This window comes from Alternaria postmessia (assembly GCF_024291825.1).
Source record: "Alternaria postmessia strain BMP 2775 chromosome Unknown scaffold_38, whole genome shotgun sequence".
NCBI classification, from domain to species: domain Eukaryota; kingdom Fungi; phylum Ascomycota; class Dothideomycetes; order Pleosporales; family Pleosporaceae; genus Alternaria; species Alternaria postmessia.
Genome location: NW_026260111.1, coordinates 235,198 through 256,341, shown reverse-complemented (window position 1 = coordinate 256,341; position 21,144 = coordinate 235,198). Strand labels below are relative to the sequence as shown.

The 21,144-nt window shown below is 51.7% G+C and overlaps 6 protein-coding genes across 6 annotated transcripts; 3 read left to right on the top strand and 3 right to left on the bottom strand.

Moving 5' to 3' along the window:
* Positions 1-388: 388 nt before the first annotated feature.
* Positions 389-3,327, top strand: J4E82_006525 (uncharacterized protein; the record flags this gene model as incomplete). Its single annotated transcript, XM_051732781.1, has 3 exons — positions 389-1,005; positions 1,068-1,753; positions 2,450-3,327. The coding sequence occupies 3 exons, from the start codon at positions 389-391 to the stop codon at positions 3,325-3,327; spliced, it is 2,181 nt and encodes a 726-aa protein (XP_051587550.1).
* Positions 3,328-3,986: 659 nt separating this feature from the next.
* J4E82_006524 (uncharacterized protein) lies at positions 3,987-6,083 on the bottom strand (the record flags this gene model as incomplete). The annotated part of the gene is made up of 2 exons (XM_051732780.1): positions 3,987-5,575; positions 5,633-6,083. 2 exons carry the CDS (start codon positions 6,081-6,083, stop codon positions 3,987-3,989), a joined length of 2,040 nt encoding a protein of 679 aa, XP_051587549.1.
* A 5,769-nt stretch (positions 6,084-11,852) lies between these two features.
* On the bottom strand, positions 11,853-12,884 carry J4E82_006523 (uncharacterized protein; the record flags this gene model as incomplete). The annotated part of the gene is made up of 2 exons (XM_051732779.1): positions 11,853-12,658; positions 12,725-12,884. 2 exons carry the CDS (start codon positions 12,882-12,884, stop codon positions 11,853-11,855), a joined length of 966 nt encoding a protein of 321 aa, XP_051587548.1.
* Positions 12,885-14,527: 1,643 nt separating this feature from the next.
* Positions 14,528-15,708, top strand: J4E82_006522 (uncharacterized protein; the record flags this gene model as incomplete). The annotated part of the gene is made up of 2 exons (XM_051732778.1): positions 14,528-14,815; positions 14,863-15,708. 2 exons carry the CDS (start codon positions 14,528-14,530, stop codon positions 15,706-15,708), a joined length of 1,134 nt encoding a protein of 377 aa, XP_051587547.1.
* A 1,165-nt stretch (positions 15,709-16,873) lies between these two features.
* On the top strand, positions 16,874-18,657 carry J4E82_006521 (uncharacterized protein; the record flags this gene model as incomplete). Its single annotated transcript, XM_051732777.1, has 3 exons — positions 16,874-17,407; positions 17,654-18,300; positions 18,354-18,657. 3 exons carry the CDS (start codon positions 16,874-16,876, stop codon positions 18,655-18,657), a joined length of 1,485 nt encoding a protein of 494 aa, XP_051587546.1.
* A 467-nt stretch (positions 18,658-19,124) lies between these two features.
* J4E82_006520 (uncharacterized protein) lies at positions 19,125-20,009 on the bottom strand (the record flags this gene model as incomplete). Its single annotated transcript, XM_051732776.1, has 1 exon — positions 19,125-20,009. The coding sequence occupies one exon, from the start codon at positions 20,007-20,009 to the stop codon at positions 19,125-19,127; it is 885 nt and encodes a 294-aa protein (XP_051587545.1).
* Positions 20,010-21,144: the final 1,135 nt, after the last annotated feature.

Sequence of the window (21,144 nt, the reverse complement as noted above, 5' to 3'; positions counted from 1 at the left end):
AGTCTATGTGTACGGAGTGGCAATTATAGCTACGTTAAGAAAATAAACACGTGTTTTGTGTGGGAGTGCTGAGATTTGTGAGTGATCAACATCCCCGGGTGATCAACATCCCGGTCAGCTAGCTTAGTGTACCAACCATATCCGGGCTTCCCACGCGATTCGGCTGCACGTCCGAGTGACGGTCATTGACGCGATAGTCACGAGTATAGCAATGCCCCACGTTCGAGACGTCGAGCGGGGTCATGCACTAGGTAATACATAGATTGAGATAAGAGTACGTGATGAAGAGGCGGAATTGAAGAAACGCTCTACACTTATCAGATGAGTACCTTGTAGTACTGTTCTGTCTCTACTCGACTCTCTCGTCTCGACATCACATACTGAAGTCATGATGCTACAGCAACGGCTCACTAAGTCAACGCTTCGTTGTGCAACCAGCAGGAAAGGCCTCGTTAATGGCTTCAACATATTCGAGGTCCGGCTCAATTCTACGACCGCGCTTCCACGGATCAAAACACCGACCCTACAGACGCCCAAACAATCGCTTGCACAACATCCGCTATCAGCGATGCCAACACACATGTTGCTGCGGTCACTTTTCATTGCCACAGTATCGTCTAACAAGTTTCTCTTAATACCATCACTGAAGCTTTTATCTTTCTTTGCCAAACCAAACCGAAGCCTCCTTTTCAACGTGGACCGAAATCCCGCTCTGAAAGCTCTTCTAAAGAGAACGCTATACAATCAATTTTGCGCAGGAGAAACAGAACAAGAGACACGAGCGTGTGTGAAGCAGCTGAAAGATCTGGGGTTCAAAGGAGTGATATTGACGTACGCGAAGGAGATGGTATTCGATCACAAGAATGAATCTGCAAACCATCATACCTCAGACAAGTTCGTTGATGCAAAGGCTGTCGCAGCACACGATACGGATATCGAGGCGTGGAGGGTGGGCACGTTGAGGACTCTTGATCTCATCTCGGAGGGAGATATCCTGGCTCTAAAGTATGTGTAACAGCAAGAAAGGATCAAAGGAAGAAATTGCATCATTACTGACACTACTGTAGAACAACGGGAGGTGGCCCAGCAGTCTCAATGGCATTCAGCAAAGGCGAACTGCCACCCCAACAGATGCTTGACGCCCTTGACGAGATTGCAACTAAGTGCAAAGAGCGCAATGTCCAGATCATCGTCGACGCAGAGTCTCAGCACTGGCAGAAGGGTATCGCTCGTACAAGTCTTGAGCTGATGCGGAAGTTCAACCGCGATGGCAAAGCCGTTATCTACAACACCTACCAAGCTTACCTCAAAGACACCTCAGACGTACTCGCATACCATATGGCCGAGGCAGAGAGAGACGGCTTCACACTTGGTCTTAAGCTCGTTCGAGGCGCATACATTCTCTCCGATAACCGTTCACTGATCCACGACACCAAAGAAGATACGGACAACGCCTACAACACCATAGCTCAGGGTGCTCTTCGTCAGCAGATTGGTATATTCGGTGCTTCTGGGCCCTCTGCACGCCCGTTTCCCTCTGTGAATCTCTTTCTCGCCTCTCACAATCGCGAAAGCGTGCTGTCAGCCCACAGACTTTACCGTCAGCGCTTGGAAGCTGGTCTACCAACTGTGCCTGTCGCGTATGGACAGCTTCACGGCATGTCCGATGAAGTCAGCTTCTCTTTGCTGGCCGAGAAGAGCGAGAGTGGTAAGGCGCCTGAGGTATTGAAGTGCACGACCTGGGGTAGTATGGGTGAGTGTGTGGGGTATCTGCTTCGTAGAGCAGTAGAGAACCGCGATGCTGTGTTGAGGACTAAGGATGAGTTTACCGCGTTACGGAAGGAGGTTAAGAGGAGGTTCTTCTGGGCATAACTGGCATAGGGCGGTGAGGTTACAGTACATGTTAACGGAGTAGACTGATGTAATGGATACATTGTTGTAAAAGGTGCAATTTCCGTCATTCGTGCTTTAGAGTCGTCATCCCACCAAGTATAGCACCTCCCTACTTGTTAATCAGCGGCTACTATCGGCACTTGGGCGTTATCTTCGTCATGATTGTGTTTGGGTGCAGAAGAGACGTAGGCGCACAAGTGGGCCTCCGTAGTCGCTTTCCCCGCTGATAGTCGCGTGAAGAAAAGTGGGGACCGGTTTCCCTCCCGAGAACCATTACACAAGTCGAAATTCAGACTTTTGGAGGATCGTCAAATAAGGCTCTGTTGGCATTCAATATCCTCGCACAAGATCTTTGATCATACGAAGAAATTGTTCACCTCGGTTCATTACAAGTCCTAAAGTTCTCCTTTCCCGAGTTTTGGCAAGAAGTACCCAAGATATCAGCACACTAGGAAGTTACCATGTCAGACCTAACTCTCTGTATACTGGGATGCGGTGAGTTGTCCCAAAAGCAAACAGAAATAGGAAAGATTGTGCTAAACATCTTTTACTGTAGGTAATCTCGGTACACCTATCCTGAAAAGTCTCATCAACGCCCCTCCGGACTCTCTCCGTGGCATCACTCAATTTGTCGCCTGCGTCCAAAGTGAGAGTTCAGAAAGGCGACTTCAAGATCTCTTTTCTCAGCATCAAAATGTCCGTATCTTCAGGAAAGACAATATAACCGCCATCAAAACTTCAGAGGTCATAATCCTCGGTGTCGACCCTTCACAAGTCGAAGCAACATTACAAGAAGAGGGTGTCAAAGAGGCATTGCAGGGAAAACTCTTAATCAGTATCGTAGCAGGCTGGTCACGCTCTGCACTGGAATCACTCGTTGGCGCCGACCCAGAAGCCAAAGACGACGAAGAAAAGACGTGGGTTCTGCGTACACTCCCAAATGTAGCAGCGCTCGTCTCTCAATCGCTAACAGCCATCGAACACCATCCCTCGCCCTCTTTCCCAGCCCAATACTCAGCGCTAGCAACAGCCATATTCTCTCAGATTGGTAAATCACTTCCTATTCCGCCCAGTCTTATGCCCGCTACCACAGCTGTCAGCGGCTCCACGCCCGCATTCTGGGCCATCATAGTTGACAGCCTCATCGACGCCGCTGTGGCTGTGGGGGTACCTCGTAAGATAGCTCAGGACCAGATCTACCAGAGTATGAGAGGCAGTGCGGAGATGCTTCAGAGTGGGATACAGCCGGGAGAATTGAGGGATATGGGGACAAGTCCGGAGGGGTGTACGATTGCGGGGGTGATGGTGCTGGAGGAAGGTGGGGTAAGAGGCGTTCTAGGAAGAGCATTAAGGGAGAGTGTTACAGTTGCTAGAGCGATGGGCAAGGTCGGGGAAGGGGAGGAGGTGCATGTCAATGATACTAGGAAAATTTAGGTTGGGCCTGGCAATCACGGGTCGAGATAGACGGAGCGAATGTGACAGCAGACGCGCGAGTGCCTATACACAGTCAGTTCAACCATCCATAGTAAGGGGAACTTCGTCGTAGAAAATCAACACGACCTTTACATCACCATGGTATACACAACAAGCAACAAGTGAGGTATTAGAATCATCAACATCTGCTTACTACTCACTACCTACTCACTGGATATAACCTTACCCACCGCAGCGTAAACGTACATCCAACCCAACCAAAGGGGCGCATGTGCGTGCGGACACAAACTACGCCTTATTCCATTGAACCCATGCTAATGCATCCGACTGCAATCAAGGTATTTCCCCCACCTTTCGCTCATAACCGAGCTTTCCGGGAATAGATATAACGCCAAGTTGGTAGTGAAGTTGAAACGCCAAAAGTAACCCAAATAGGTATACCGGAGCTGAACTAGCAAATGAGATCTGTTGAGACGCCCAAAAGGAGAATACACACATGGCTGGTTCGGAGGTTGAGAAGGAAAATATACACGGGTGTGTAGAGTGTGTGACTGTGTGTAAAATACGAACAGTGAATAAATGCGTTGATACTTCCTTCTCTTTCTTTGTTGTTAAGCTTTCTTTGGGCTTTCAATATTGTGTAGACGATGTTGTCATGTCTAGAGGATGCCAGCCCACATGCCTGGACCTTGTGGGCGGAAGGCTTGTGCAACCTCAGTACTGCAGCACGATCTCTTCTTGCCAAAGTCTTTCTGGATAGGAAGACGCGAGCAGTACGGAACAGTGTTCTTGGGGGACTGCAGCCCTTTGGGTTCACTGCGCGATGAGAAGGCGAATGAGTGTGACACTGATCTATCAGGGAGCACAGGCTTCTGAGCACGAAGGTCGAATGCGGAGCGAGTGCTGTGAAGCAAGTGACGCACGTTCTGCTGGAGGTCGACTGAAGACCTTCCACGCTTACGACTCGCAGGAGCGACAAACGCAGGGCTCTCAACCTTGCCTGGCGAAGAATCCGAATCATCGATATGGAAGCTGTCCAGATCAGGTGAGGACATGGCCTCGCTTGGAGCATACTCGTATTGCTCCTTGCACTTCGACAATACGGGGTACGGAAGCCTCGCGCTGCGACAGGTCGCCAATCGAGCCAAGTTGGCCTGATTTTGAGTTGGCGCCCAGCCGGCAGATGAGACCGACGAGATTGACGAAGCACGAGAAGTGCGTGAGTTGTCCGAGATCATTGACTCTGGAGAGGATGATAGGGATGAGTTGGAGGGAGCCAGGGAGGGTCGTCGGGTTGGGAAGTGATACGCTTCTAGTCCATTCCTGACGCTTGGGTTGAACTGGTCGACACAGGTGCGCGCCAATGACGAGCACTGTGCCTGTTGCATTGCCGAGCACATCGATGTGCGTCGCGATGATCCAAAAGCCATGGCACTCGCTGCAGGAGTGTTGCTGGTAATGGATTGCGGCGTCAAAGACGGTGTCGGCAAAGGACCCAAACGAGCCAGTGATGGCAGCGATGGAGTGTGAGGAAGATCAGGCTTCGGCTCCAAGAAGCGAGGCACTTGGTAGCGCGACGGAGTTGGTGTGCTCTCCTGGGATCCGTAACCATCGAGCGACGGAGTGCGGTAAGGCGATGCGTTCAGCTGTGGCCTCAGAGGAGGACGCACAGGAGTGTTGGGTGCCTTGCGAGTCACTTGAATGATGTCCAACTCAGGCGTCAAGACAGGGATGACGTCTTTCCAAGTGTTGGGAATGGGAGCGCCAGGTGATGGCGGTGGAAGAGTAGGAGTGTGCCTCAAGACAACTTCTTGCCACTTCTCCCATACCGAGTCAACAATGTGGAGTTTCCAGTTGACAGCCTCGAGGAAAGCCATCTCGTTGGTATTGATCTCACAGACCTTGAGGCCAGAGATCTTACTCCATGCGCGAGCCGAGTAGTTGCGGTCCTGCAGATACTTTGAGGCGAGAATGAGCGCAGCAAGGAACATGCGACGACCACACTGCAGCGCACGAAGGGATGCATCTTCAGGCTGAGACATGGTGAAGTCATGCTTAGGCAGATGAGGCTTGATCAGGATCAAGTAGTACAAGGCGACTTGGAGCGTAGAGTAGCTTGTGCGAGAGCGACGAAGTGTCTCCTGAATGAACATGCGGAGGGGAAGTACTCCGCGTCCAGAGGCATTCTCACAGCGGCTCTTGGGCTCAGAAAGTTGCCAGATAACCTCAACCATCTGGGTGGCAGAATCTTAAGAAGGGTGAATCAGCGGGGGAACCATGGTCCAGGGGTAAAGCGTGTACTAACCGACGAGGCAATCGACGAAGTTGACCTTTCGATCGGATTGCCGTACCAATTGGGGTGGAGCCTTTTGGTTTACAGCTGCCGACGATCGACGAGGATTCTGTCGTTGCTCCAGTGGGGCCAGAAGCTCGGTGCGCAGGGAAGGTAACCTCTCCTGTGCGGGCTCCCGGCATACTGCAGATTGATACTGAGGATATGTGCTAACTCGGCTGATGGGCTGGAAAGCTGACAAGCTTGCAGGGTCGACCGAGGTCGGCGGTGCTACTTGGTTGCGACTCCATTCTTCTGAGTCCCAGTTTGAGTGAGACGATGTGGAGCTTGCGCTGGACGCTTGTGACGCAGCGTCTGAGAATACTGATGAGGTGGAAGAGGAAGCAGAGGAAGAAAGAGGAGCGGCATAAGGATGGGTCTCAACCATGTAGCCGTGGCTAGGGAGAGGAATAGCAAGACTCATGATGAAGGAGGGGTATATACAGGACGGTACCTGGTAAGGAAATGTAGACAATAAGGAGTGAGCGGAGATGGGTGATTAGGCTTTGTCGTTACGTCTCGAAGTGCTGACCGTTAGGTAGACCTGGAGAGGTGGCGCAAGGCGTGATCGGGTGGTCGTGGGGTGACCGAGAACTTAACCGATGGGACAAACCGTAGAGAGCAACCCTGTGAGCTCTGACGTATATTTCGAGACGCGGTTCTCTTTGTTGTGTGCTGGAAGAGGCTAGGTTTCGAAGGCGGAACGTATACGTAGGAGGTTGAGGGGATTGACGAAGTCGCAGGTGGAAGTAGGATTCGAGCAGTGTCAAGTGGTCGAAAAGCTGCCAGGTGCGGACTAGAGCGGGCTCCAGTCACTGTCAACTGCAGAATCACCGAAACAAGACCGTTGTGATAGACCGACCGCGAAGCACTCTGATATTGCAGCTATTGAACAGCGGGCGCTGTCGCAAGAACTGGATGTCTGAGGGGATGCGGGGGGATTCTAGCAAGCGAGGCCTCGGATGAAGGCCTTGTTTCCGGAAATAGTGGTGAATTCTGAGTGACGAGTGACTGGAGTAGTGTTGGCCGAATGGCACATTGTGTTGATGGCAGGCGATGTGGGAAGTGTTCGAGGATGGTGACTACCGTGAGGAAGGATCACCAGGCTGAGCGACTTCGTGTATTCGCGGTGGAAGCGCGGATGGTTGTTGGAGAGTGTTTGTGTGGGAGTGTTTGTTTGTTGATTTATTATTATTGGGTGGTGGTGTACATAAGAGCTGTTTGCGGGTTGGTGGTGTAGAGGTCTGACGTGTGAGGAAGTGGCGGTCGGGGAGTCGGTAAAGGTAGGAAGGCGCGAACAGAGGGGGTGCTGGTCGCGACGCAGGTACGGGAGAAGGAGTATAAAAGGACAGGCTCTCTCGTCTCGTGTCGTGTATGACTGGAGGCGCGAGATGAGTCTATGCGGTAGGCGGCAGTGTGGCGGCGACAGAGGTCGAAGCGTCGGCTGCTACCTGGACAAAGATGGGACGGTTTGCGGTTTGGGTAGTAGTTGGGTAGGCGACAGAGAACAGAACAACACGTTAAGCGGTTGGCGTCCTAGATTAGGCCGCAGGGGGCGCTGTAGATGTTCGTGAAGTCCATTGCTGCTGTCTTGATGAGGGTGACGGGCTGGGCGGCGCTGGCGATACTAATAGGAACCCCGTAACCTACAGCGCCCCCAGTCCAGTCCAGTCATCGCACCCGGGCGCTATGGCCAGCTTGCCTCTTTGCCACACAACCCGACCTTGGAAGACTCATCGCTCGCGCTTTTTTTATTTGCCATCGCAGGTGGAAATGGCAGTACGTGATTTGCAGTGGTGGTTGCTTGGGCAGCGATATCGCCATCCCCCACTCTATTGTTGCTCATACACTCGTTGTTCAACACGTTGCTGCTACCATGCCATCGAGCGTGAGACGAGACTGACGCTCCATCATCACGCATGGCGGCTTCCTCCTAGGCTACAGGCAGGCATGCCAACACGGCCTGCCGCCATGCCTGGCGCAGCGGTAAATGGCCCTCTGTAACCCGCCCATTCCCTGCGCGCGCAACGAGGCTGTTCACGCTGATTGCGACGCGACAAGCTGCTGCGACACACGGCGTCTCCTTTCCTTTCCCGCTAGGCGCGTTTGCTCTCGAACGCTCCGTGCCATGGTAGCGCCAGAGTCCCAGACTGTCTGCTACACCCCCTCACAAACCCCGTTCAGCTATGTTGAGATGAAGGGACCGACCGTCTGGGAGCCAAGCACGCGTCTTCACATTGCCTGTTGTGTCATTGGGCGCGCCAAAGACGCCATCCCGAGACGGGTCATTTTGTGCCTTCACCGTGCTTTTCGTGGCTATATTTGCGGCCGACCCCCTCGACGGCTGCTGCGACGCTCGTAATCTCAGCTGCTCAGCATGCGACGCCTTCATTTGCAGCGCATCCGATGGTCCATGCCGTGATGCGATGCGATGCAAACATGGCTGAAAATCGCTCAAGGCAATCGCCCGTCGCACACGAGCCCATCGTGATTGATGACGCAAAAGGCGCAAGCAGCAATGAACTGCTGCCAACACATCGCCGCCTTGCTCTGCTATGCCCTGCTCCACTCTCGCACACCGCAGTGGCTGATGACGCCGGACCTCTTCCCCAAAGCGAGTCCAAATGCGTCCATCTGCAAATCGCCTCGGCTCTCTTCATCCGACCAGCGACCGCTCTGAACATCTCTCCAGAGCAAGCGATGACCATGGTTCGCGCCTCCCACGCCCTCAGCAGAGTTTGCAGCTGCAGGCTGCATCTTCCCATCGTCGCCCCTTCCAGAAGCGCCAAGTGACCGACCTGCTGACGACTCATCGGCGCTGCCCGCCCTCCATTAGCCTCGCACCAAATCGGATGCCGAGTTGATCCGGCAAGACAAGGCCTTGGTTTGCGGGCTGAGTCACCTTGACACACCAACGAGAGCGACCTCACCATCTCCGTCGCAGGCAGACGAGACATGCCCTCTAGCGTGCCACACGTTCAGCACATTGCCTCATTCAACCGCTAAAATTTGCGCAATCCTGTGTGACCAGCTTTCAGCCTTCTTGTGCAAGCTGTAAGACACATGATACCGTGTCTTCACCAGTCGCGTCCAAAAGCCTGGCGCGTAGCCACAAGCTAGCATGAAACCGTGACCACACGCCATGTTGATGATGAAGTAAAGGAGGTATGACTCACTGCTGCCTACAGTAGGTCATCCTTAAATCACACCAGCCTGACTTGGTTGGGTAGGCAACCATGGTCGGCAAGGCTGTCGCGGGACTGTTTTCCTAATTCAATATCAGCTATCCAAATCTTCAAACACTAAACCTGTATTACAGCAGTAAGAGAAAACACCTTCTCGATAGAAGAGTGGATGCGTTCATGCAGGGTACATTCAGGTTCCGATAGATAGTGTCACCCGCTGTACACGAACAAAACCCTGAGAGGTGTTGGCCTACCGGGAGAGACATAGGTTCAGGCTGCTTCGGTGGCGCAAGCGAAGTGGGAACGGCTGTCCAAGTGGGAACGGCTATCAAAGTCAATGTGTCATGTATTATAGAGCTGACTGTTTATGTTGGGCCGTGATTGCAATTGCCGGAACATGTCTCATACCTTTTATCTAATATCATCAATCCATTTCATCTGTGACTGCTACAGCTTGCATTGGGAAAAGATCCATCATGCGTTGTACATTGTCTCATTCGGCAACTGCCAGCAGTCCATATGCGCTGCTGCTATGTGGTGGCGTCTTCAGGCTTTCACATTGCAGGATATTGGGTACTTCCATCTGAACCAACCTTCAAGAGCTTCTTCTTTTTCTTCTTGTAGTGTGAGCTCATTATGCGATTTGGGTAATATCCGTACTCAAGATCTCTTTCTGTCATACCTGTCGCCGCTGCATTCTGGTTCTTCTACGCATGCTGTTTCTAGCTTTCAGATAATTCCTCAAGGGACAGAGAGTCAATCGACATCTCAACGAAGTAGTCTTCTGATACACCTAGCAACAGTGGCTCTCGATTCGCGTTTCCTTGCGTAGAAAACGAGGCTATTCCCTTCACTTCTTCCAACTTCAAGCACCATTGCCATCTTCGATCATCTCTTCGAATACAGTCGATACGTTGCATTCTTACCGCTTTAGCTACACCAGCCTACTTACGCTTCACGTTGTCGTTACGAGTGAGTCGGCTACCTTCATCTAAGGTGTTTAGGCTAGTCTTCCTCACTACTGAAGTGACTAAGTCTGCTGGCCCAAGCAGCATCAGATTTGATGTGCTCTTTACTATAAATGCAAAGATTTATGGCATCTCATGGATGTCTGGTGCAGCTTCCTTCAATCACCTCCTTGCAGGTTGAAAATACTCAGAAGTGGCCTGGATATCAACCTCACCGTCACCGATGCGTCAGAATTCTTCTTCGATAGCTCAAAGGGTGTCTATGATGACTCCAGCCAGTGGGTGTACTAAGACACAGTCACCTGTTACAGAATCTGGCCCATGTCTGGCAGTTTCCATTTAATCCTTGTGTTTTGATCTTTTTGGTATCCTTCAGTCTTTCCACCTGCTCCCCGCGAGTTTTTGGTATGTATCTCTCCATCCAACTTCTGCAGCGAGACGTGGTTTTTGACGTGGATGTCATCAGGAAAGGGGTATATAATGTTTCCATCTGCGGATGTAAACTTGGAAGAATCGTTTGCTTTCATGTCAGATGCGGAGTTGTTCTACAGTTGTACGGGCCAGTAGCATTGGCTGCCATCGCTGTGAGTGATGTGTGAGGTGGCTAATCTCGATAGGAGAAAGCAAAAGCCAATATAGTGTTTGCCTTCATAGGGATGGAGACAAGGTCAAACGGGAATGACACATCCTGAGGTGGCTCGCTAGTCGAATCATGGTTCCAGTATGCTTGTAATACTTGAGTTCAAACAATACCAGTTGTAGCTGGCTAACCCCGTTGACTGCAAATCTTCGAAGCAATATATTAGGCAACACGCTCCTATTGAAATCATCATCGCACACCACAAGCAAGCGACAGAACATAACACTTATCGCTAATGCAATCCTCTTCATCGAGAGCAGTCCTAGAAGCGACAGTCAAAGCCTTGTAGACGGATTGCTCAGACAAGTTTCATGTCTGAAAATGAGCTCAAGAATTCCAATGCATCACAGCCGCTTTGAAATAGATAGACAGGAATAATCAAATTAGTGGCCAAATGATCAGAGTCGACTGAGATTGAACCACATCGGATGGGATAAAGATATGCAAGTGAACGAAGGGACTGGATAAGCTCTTAGTCCGCCACGAGGTTCTTGCTTTGGCGATTTTAGATGTACCCAACGTTATCGCGATATGCGAAGACAATAAGAGTACAGCGGCGGAAGGACAAGGAAATTACCTCTTCTAATGGCCATAAACCCAGATATTGCCGATATAACGATGAATTCCGCTGGCGAGTAGCCACTGCGCCCAACCGTAGGCCATCCCTTCGCTCAGGAGTTTGCAAGAACGAGGCTCACCTTCGGCACGCATTTCGCGAATAGCATCGAAATCGCAAAAGCTACTAACGAGGTCGCTATTCTCGACACGGTAGCAGAACGAAACCGACGAGAGGCGGCTAGAAAGGCAAAGAAGCAGAAGGAGAAGAAAGTGCCGAAATTTGGAATAGGTGGGTGTTGCACCAATGACCAATTAGAAGCATACAGTGATCGCTGCAGGAAGGGTCGATATTCTGAAAGCAAGGGTTGAACGTCCTCCCATCGTTAGTGTGGCTGGGAGGTGTTCTAATGGTGGAGGCTGGGGTACTCACTCACTAGTCGACGCTATTGCGCCTAACAGCACATCGTACCGAAGAATCTCAAAGATCGGAGTATTCGCGCCGATCGCGGTGTAACGTCACCAGTTTTTGATTTGAGTTATCGAAATGCCACCGGGTAGGATCGCCGCGTTCGGATTGATCGCTGGTAGTAGGTCGATGGATTGATTGGCCGAGGTTGATACACTGCACTGTTTCTACTCCAATATACAAAACTCTAAAGACGGGAGTGAAAACATAGAACTCTTGAGAAAGAACAGATGGGTTGCAATAAAATTGTGTATATATATAAGACACAACACGGATTCGCTCAGTGTTCCTCGCCCATAAATCATGCGCTCTTAATCTCTAGTAATCCGAAAGGCTATAAACATCCAGTCGTGTGAACTTCGCATCGATATGTACCTCAACGCGAACCTCCAGACATGAAAGGGCACGCACCCTCAGTGCTAGAAGACGTCGACACTTCGGGGTGGCCAGCAGGCATGCTCTGTAAACCTGACATCTTTTCTTCAGTTGTCATTTTATCGAGAGCGGCAATGGTCTGCTCGACTTCCTCCTTAGACTGAATGAATTCATCAGGCAGCTCCTGCTCCTCAGGCGCCTTTACACCGGCCTGGGCTTCGTCAAGAGCTTCTCCTGGTGACATGTCCTTGGGCTTCTCCTCCTTCTTCACCACACCATCGGGTGCGATCTGTCTGAACATGTCCATGGGGTCAAACCAAGTGCGAACGGCCTGTAGTTGCACTTTCTCGTTGACAGTAGCGACAGTAACGCCCTGAATATCGATAGAACCTCCATGTGCTTTGGCTGTGACCTTCTCCCCCTTGTTGTTGAAGCCGACGTAGTCGTTCTTCATTTGGCCCCAGTGTCGCCATCGGAAGCTCACTGTCGGTGGACCACTGTAGACTTCTAGTACTTCCCATGCGAATGTGGGCATCATACGCTTGAACGTCTTGTGTGACGAAGCAAAATCAGAGTAGTCGGGCGAGTAGTATTCGTTTGGCGCGATGATAGCATTGTATGTGCCGACCTTGAGCATGGCCTCCGCACCTTCAGGCTTGCCGCCATTGATGGCAAATGAGTAATTCTCACGATCGATTGTACGCCAGTCGTCAATGCTAGGCTTGAAGGATGCTTCGACTTCCCAGTTCTTAACGAGGTTTTGTACGAGCTCCGGAAGTGATCCGGCTTCGTGCGTCATTTGCTTTGCTATGCATTCTTAGTAAGATGCACTACGTCTGACCTGCAGCCTCGCTACCGTATGCAGTAACTCACTCTCAGTAAAAACCTTTCTTGTTTTTGAGTAATCTGGGGCTCTGCCGTATCGCCACTTGGCATCTTTATCTCCAAGGACAGCATCGGGATTTGTGAGGTAATCAGGCAGTGCGGGTGCGGCTTCCTGCGCAGGCGGCTGCTGAACGTCTGCACTTGCCATTGTATGTTTGGGGTATGGAGTGAATGTGAGGAACAGAATAAAAGGGTACAACGATGAAAGACTGGCACTGCGGACGAGCAACTTTGCCTGCTATTAGTCTGGTATGAAAAAGAATACTATAAATTCAGGGTAGTACGAGTATGCTGTCAAACCAAAGGGAGAGTCTCGCGCTTTATATGCCGAGTGTAATCCCTTGGTCAGGATAATCCCCATAGCAGACAGGACCAGTAAGCAGTGGCTTGATGACCCTGCAGTTGTGAGACGCAGAATTTATCCAGTAGCTTGCGAACGGGAATATTGGAAACCTCCGAGAGGGCATGCTGAAGCGTCTGGGCAAACTTTCGAGCTGTAAGGCGAGCTACAGAGGCGAAATAATGTGGGGTGCCAGCCGTCAAACTGATAGCCCGGGCATGAACTGCCTGGGCCTAAGGGTCTAGTCTGTTAGACGAGTATGTCTAGACGCTTACATGGGTGGGTTGTACCGTGTCAAGGTCTACATTGGATCGATTTGTACTGGGGTGGTACGTAGTCGTTAGCTTTGTGTAACTGTTGCACAGCCGCCAAGGCTTGATTGCAAGGCTCCATATCCAATTCCAGATTGCATACCGACCTCTGCTTTCGTTCTGCAAGACTCGAAAGCCCACCCATGTTGGTTCTCGCCGTTGTAGCGCTGTAGCGGCACGCTTAGTGCGAGCGCCATAAGGGACCAGGATGAAACAACGGAAGACGTGCCGAGCGGGACATCGGTTGGGGCGCGACCCCAAGGAGCAATATATAGCTCGCCAATCTGAGGTTATCAGGATCCACAGTCGAGACTCTGGTTCCAAGATGCATTGATATTGCCAAGCAAAACAACACGGCCGAGGTTAGGAGCTCTAGAACGAATGTTCTGTAACGAAAAAAGGGTGGGTCAAGTTCTGATGAGTGCTGGAATTTGATGTACTAGGACTGGAGTTATCGCTGCAGCCAATAGGTCTTCCGCACTCTCAGGGCGCGTAGCCAGCAGCTTCCCTGACAATTGTAGGCCGAACACACGGAGATCCCGAGGTAAAGCTAGTGACGCCCTGAACACTGGTCGCGTATCAGGACAATTGTAGAGTTTGGTACAAGGATGATCTCCTGTAGTGCTTCTTGCTAGGTTGCAGCATGGCGGTCGAAGGTTGCAAACTCATTCTTGTCGAGAATGTCCATTGCAACTGCGTGTTACATATGATACTCCTCGAGTTTCCTCTTCTACAATGCAAGTCAATCTATATCTTACCGGAAAAATTGAATCTGGGGGCCAACAACTGCGAATGAAAACAATCTGTGGCGCCGTTGTGGCGGCTGTGCTGTGTGCTAAATGCTAGCTGCAGCGAGCGAGAAGCCTACGAGCCGCTTCGTCAGGTCTCGCCGATCATCCAGATAATTCACCCACATGGCGGGAACTCCGATTCTTCATGTGAGCTGCTAAACGTCCACGTTGATGAGGTTCGGTATACTGGTGAAGACATGTCCGAGCAGGTAACACATGAAAGCCTATCGTTAGCGCGGTGACGTCATTCTGATATTCAACGGTCCGCGATCATGTATCGCTTCACGCGTCCACAACGCAGACCTCCTTTCTATTCCTGCAAACAGCTGCCATTTCCCTAAACTTCAAAATGGGACGTCGAGATCGCCTCATCAGCGCGTCTATCTTGCGCGCCATCTTCAGATCTGACGCGCCTCGGAAAGATGAGAGCGCGCATCTAGGCCTGTTTGCGCGTATATATGCCTTCTTCGCCCTCTTCAGTCTTACTCTAGCTCGATATCGCGCGTCTCTATTCAAGAAGTTAAGGAACGATACTTGGGAGATTGAAGAGGAAGGATACATTGAGAGCTTCCGCTCTCCTAGCAAGGGCAAACGGACCGACCTGGTCCCCATAGGAGACCTGGGATACTCTGGATCAGTACGGCTCAATATGATATCTGAGAGCAACCAGCTAATGCGCAGCAGACTTTCTTTACAACGCCTAATTCCAAGTATCTAATCAAGTCACTCCCACGACAGTTCGAGCAATCCTTCTTTCGCGATCGTCTTCTCGAACCCTATGTCGAACACATGGAGCTGAACGAGGACTCCCTCCTCGTCCGTATAACAGACCTCCTCTACTGCCCTACTGCCACCATCGGTGCTGCACTAGGCGCTGCACCAAGCCATCACATCATAATGGAGAATATCCTCTATGGGAAGTCAAGTTGTAGCAAGGACCAGCAAAAACGTTGGGAGACATATGATCTGAAGCCAAACGATTACTTCTATCCTGAACGCGACGTGGCTAACGGACGACTGGCACCTGAGAGTGTCAAGGATCGACTTATTGATGAGTTTGAAGACAAAGTCCGAGTAACTATCGACCAGAAGGAGGAGCTCATTGCCCAACTCTCTCGGGACTCAAAGATCTTACAAAGCAACAACGCAGTGGATTATTCGTTGTTTCTCGTCCGCTATCCCGCCGACCTGAATTCGGGTGACGTGCCGCCGCCCCCCGGTCGAGGATCTACATGGCGCACAGGTGTCGTATCGCGTGACGGCAAGTGGGTTTACCGAGCCATCGTTCTCGACTTCTTTTGGTCAAAAGACGCTCTCCAGGCGCATACGATGACGGGACTGGTTAAGCTATTCAACACACTGAAGTTCGGGAAAGATCACGGCCCCATGAGCATTACTACCACGAGCGATGAATACAGACAAAGATTCCTCGGAATGGTTGAGGACATGGTTGAGGTTCCAGACAGTGCTGGTAGACCCGCTGGAGAAGTACGTAGCCCTGCACCAGTAGCTGCTGATCAAGTGGTGTAAAGCGGCCTATGACCGCTGATGATCTTCATTCCCTTCTCTTCGCTGGTAGTACAGCGTATGATTAGTTTGATACACAAGATACCCGGTCCATGTCTGCGCATTTGGGCTTCCAGTTTCTAATCACATTCCTCAATGAAAGCCGTACAAATGTACACAAGAAAGCCATGTTTCGTGACCCATGACATGATGGCGGTGAGCACAGGAGCTCGAACATGGCGTCATCGCACATAGCCCCAAGCGTCTGAGTGGTTGAGGCTGCGACGCTGACGAGCCTTGCCAGCGCACAACCATCTCACGATAGGCCGCGCCCGCCACGCCCGGGTAATTCCTCGCAGGAGCCTTGCGTTTTATGGCATTGCGACCCGGTTTTAAGCAAGGGGTACATGGAATGCGTATTCCGAGGAGGCTTGGTCCCGTCCGCAGCCGGCAATGAGGCCAGAACTTTGTAGGATTGCATGCGGAGAATAGATGCAGTGGCAACCGTGCGTCGCATACAGTAGAATACGACTTGTGAAGGCCACAGTGGGCGAAGCCTGCGTCGCCTCAGCATCTCCAGAACAGATATGAGGATGAAAAGAGGCATCTTTGTGGTGTTCGCATCGTGCATGAATGACTGCGAGATCAACGTTGATCGGGATGCTTTTTGCATCGCAGGATTCATCTACAACGTCTATGCTGATCCCCGGGTTGCGGCTCCAATGACAGTAGCGCACGAGCCACGTCGATGACGAACGACGTCATTTTCACGATGTAGACGAGGCGCCTGCCACGGAATCGCACTATGCGTCGAATCAGCTATATTGTCGTCTTTTAAGCGCACCTGCCCAATTGCAACAAATCTAATTGCTTCTTGCCGCCGTACGTCAAAAGTCACTTGCCGCGGCACATCTTATACTTGGCCTCCTTCCCCGCGCTTTTTCTTCTCAAGAAGTCCTCCAGCAACACACCTCGCACATCTCCAAGTACAATTTATATCGCTTACACACTATAATCCGCGCTGCGCAGTCCGCTCCATTGCCACTCGTCGGCCTTCCTGCACACTATCACACCAACAAGGCTCCCTCGTCGAATCGCTGGGACCGGTCGATTGCGCTCCAATCACATCGCTGCTCGCAAGACAACCCTACGTCACCTCGACATCCGGATTTCGCGGCCCCATTGAAAGATGGCAGCCCTAGCCTTGAAGGCCATCAGCGTCGGCGCAGAGAAGGTTCCCGACAAGTTCTTCGAAAAGATCCCCGGAGGCTACTTCACACCCGCAGAACAGAAAGAAATCAAGAAACACCGTAAAGAACGCAGCGACAGACACGAAAGAGAACGACACCACAGCGAAGAAAGATCCAGCAAGCGCAGCTCACGACAAGAGCGCAGCCCGCCGACTGAGTACTCCGACTACTACACGGACGACACCGACTACGAGCGCGAACGAGAGCGACGAAAGAGAGAGCGACGACGCGCAAAGAGCACTGGAACGACTGCTAGTAGAGGTCTGAGTCGGGGACGACACGGTAGACATAGTAGCGACTTTGACGGACAGCACAGCCCTCCAAGAGACATGGCTCAACCACAGCAGGGACAGCCCTACTTCCCTCCTCCGCCTACATCCGAGTATAAGCCGTATAATCCACAGGAGTATGCTCCTAGCCCCGTCCAAGATCACCGCCCATCTGCTACTCCTGCCTACGGATACTCTCCTCAGGTAAATAATCTCTCATATTTTCGACGCGCGACGCTTGCGACAATGCCCGAGCATCCAACACCGGCGAACAGCTGTCCGCCCATGTTGAGAAGCCGGACAACGTCGACCTCGTCCACCCCTTTCTCTTTTCAACCTCATTTGCTTCGCACTCTTTCTCGTGGTTCTCCCGTTTCTGCTGCTTTCACTCCTTCTTACGAGCCGCCTCTTGCGGCCTTGCTTCAGCGCCCACTTACTAACACTCCGAAGCCAGCACCTGCAGAGCCACGTGGTGTCACCCTAGACTATGGCCAGCGCGATGCTCCCAGAAGCTCTAGGTACATTCCTGGCCCTGGATACGCGCCGTCGCCCGCGGTAGACGCGCCCATTCCGCCTCCACCTGTTGGCTCGAATTCTCCTATGAACCCCTACCATCATACCGAGTTCCCTGCGACTGGCGCTGGCTACCAACCGTCTCCGCCGCCCTTTAGCCGTCAGCGCTCCAACTCTCAGCCTACTTTCGCGCCAGCTTTTGCGCCAGTGCCTAGCGCAGTCTACCCGACCTACATCCCCCCATCCGCTGAACAGCCAGTGGTCGCTTACAACGACTCCCAACCTCGCTCTCGCCGTGAGAGCACCAAGCCTCGTCGTGAACATCGTCACAGGGCTAGGTCCGTTGACTCTCACTCCCATCAGTCCCGCTCTAGCAAAGACCACCGTCGAGATGATTCGCGCATGACTAAAGTGCGCGATAGATTCGATAGCATGGATCTGCGCGAGAAGAGCCTGGCGGCATCGGTGGGAGGTGCGTTGGCGGGAGGATTTGCGGGGAGATCGTTGGGTAAAAGTAGGCTGACTACGCTTGCAGGAGCAGCTGCGGGTGCGTTGGGTGCCAGACAGATTGCGACACGCTCAAGGTGAATAACGCCACCCCATACTTGGTTGGTTTCAGTTCTAACAATGCCAACAGAAGCCGAAGCGATCGCCACTCCACGTCCCGTTCTCGCTCCCGATCCCGGACTCGTGCGCATGAACGCGAACGCAGCAAAGGTCCTGGCCTGCGTGCTAGAAGCCGCAGCGTAATCGATCGCTTCCGTTCCAAGTCCCGCGGCCACGACGATCGCGATTCGCGAAAGGACGATAGGCGCGATCGCGATCGCCGTCCAGACCATGGATACGACTATGGTCGCGATGATTACGATTACTTCAGCAGCGACTCTGAGGGTGATGGCAGTCCTGTCAAGACGAGGCGACACCGAAGGAGGGACTACTAGATGCATTCAGGAACGTGAAAAAGTGTAGGTTTCTACACGACTGTATTATTACACTTCTTCCTCTACTTGCCTGTCCTCTGCGTTTCATCTATGTTCCGCCTTGACTGCTTTTTTTGGCATGTATGTATTGATATGAGACGACGGTTTACGATTTACGACAGTAACGAAGAGCGCGATGTGGGACAATTACTCTTTACATTTGTGGAACGAGATTTCAGCGCCTTGATTTAAGCGTCTTTTTTGTTCGCATGTTACTGGTATCGTGAAAGAATAGCAATAGAGAAACAAAAACACAATGCTTCCAAATACTCCAGTGCACTTCCCTGTACATCGAACTCCCAAGCCAAAGTATGCAACAAACGCCCTCTAATGCTCGTCGTATTCTCGACTCGTGGTATCATGCCAACGCTCCTACACAAACAACATTTTAGCATCCCTTCATCTATCTTTCGACCCTGACCAGCGCCCTATAAACACGGAAACGGAATCAAATTCACTGTACCCTCCTCCGCAAACTCATTTCCTACACCCGCCTCTTGCATCGCAGCCTTGAACCTGATCTCACTCCTAGCCGCCAACACCTGGCCCGCCAACTCCACAAGACTCTGTCCACAAAGCCTCTCTCTGCCGACCATGAAGTCAAAGTAACTTTCTGGGAAATCAAAATGCAGGCCGACATCCCGAACGAGTAAGTCCTTCATTGCTTTCCTCAAGAGAGAGTTGCTGTCCGCCATGTAAAATCCCGTAAGTAATTTTTGCACTTGCAGTCGCTCGATGTCGGTTTCGGATTTGGTGCTGACACGGTGAGGGTCTTGGCTGGAGGTGCTGTCGATGTAGCGGCGTGTGTCTGCGCAGAGGGTCAAGCTGAGTAGACTTGGCGAGACGGTGATAAGTAGATAGGATAAGCTAGTTGTGTAGCGTCTGGCACCGATAGACACGGGTTTCCAGACGCCGTCGCGGGAATCCAGAGTTGTCGTCATGGAGTTGGGGTAGTAGAGTAGATCGACTTCGAGATGGCGGACTGAAGGAAGGTCGGTAAGTTGGAGAGGGGGTTCAAAGGCTCCTGAGCCTTCTTCTTCTTCCTCTGCGACATCATGACTGGAGTTGCTGTTGGATGAGGTTGGCGGTATGGAGGTTATGTAGAAAGTGTTTTTGCCAAAGAATACGGAGTGGGCTTCGTGGTAAATTTGCTTGTTGGTTCGGAGAATGGCGGTATGGAGATCGTATTTGGTCTCATGACGGGCAACGGGACCTTTGATGGATGTAGGGGCGACGAGGAGGTGTGTATAGATGTGCAATCGGAGTTCTGGGGGGAGAATATCGAGGAAGGGTGAACGTGTTGTTTTCGCCATGATGGATAGATAGCTTCTCAATCAATTGGGTCTTTCTGTCGACTTATAATGAGTTGACTTGGTTGATTAGTTGGTGAGAGGATATGGGCCGATATGTCGTATCGAGAAATGAGGTTCAGATCCTTCGCAAGGCCAGCCCTATGGATCGTGAGACTACTCGGTGAGAAACGATTGTAGAGGTCAACTTTCAACAACAAACAACAGCCACAGCAGCGCGCGAACCCCTGGTCTTTATTCTCATTCCATGGTATCAAGTGACCCAGTCCACAATCGTCATCTGTCGCAAGCCCATGAATTCATTACACTTGACTCGCTCCACCTAGCATTCTAGGAAGCCATATAGCCAGGAACCCCTTCACTGGTAAGAGCCTTAGGAGACCCTTACCAAGAAAAACGCCCATGCGCTCACGATGCACACTTCCAAATACTCCTAGCTCTGCCGTCCAAAGACGCGATTGACGTGCAGATCATCGATGTTCGCAAGGATCATGTGGAAACACTGAGGCGTTCGGCTGCAGACACCCTTGCGCCCAATGTACCGGTGTAGAAGGTGATGAAACTATGGTAGGTGCTCAGGTGGTTCGGCAAGGCTCCGGAGGGCATGTCGAGCGGCTGGCTAGGTCGCTGGCAACTGCGACCGCCCCGACATGTCAGGGAGAAAGTCCGGTAGCGCGTCTATGGTGTGTTTCTAGAAACATTGAAAAGAAGGTTTATTCGATTGAGAACAGACATTCCAAGAGCGTAGCCTGGCACGTCGGCTACGCTAGGTTTGCAAGTTTTGTTCTAGAGTGCTTCGACGGACGGGCACGGAAGAGCTTTAGCCACACGCCTCTGATACAAGTCTCACGAAGAGCGTTGATGAGGCCGACACGGCGAGAGTACGGCATCGTGTAAAGTGGAGTTCTCAAGGTAGATGTAAACTTACTCTTTTTTTCTTGTTTGTTGCCGCATCGGCATGTTGCTGTGGTCTGGAAAAGACCGGGAGCCGGGCGATTTTACTTAGTCGGGCAGACTCCAATCGTTCCTGCTCTCTCCTCCCCCAGGACGACTCGGCCGAAAACTCCGATGCCCCGAGTAACGGCGCCGTCTTGTCCACGTCGACTCCACCCCTTGTAGATAATCCAAAACAGCCTCA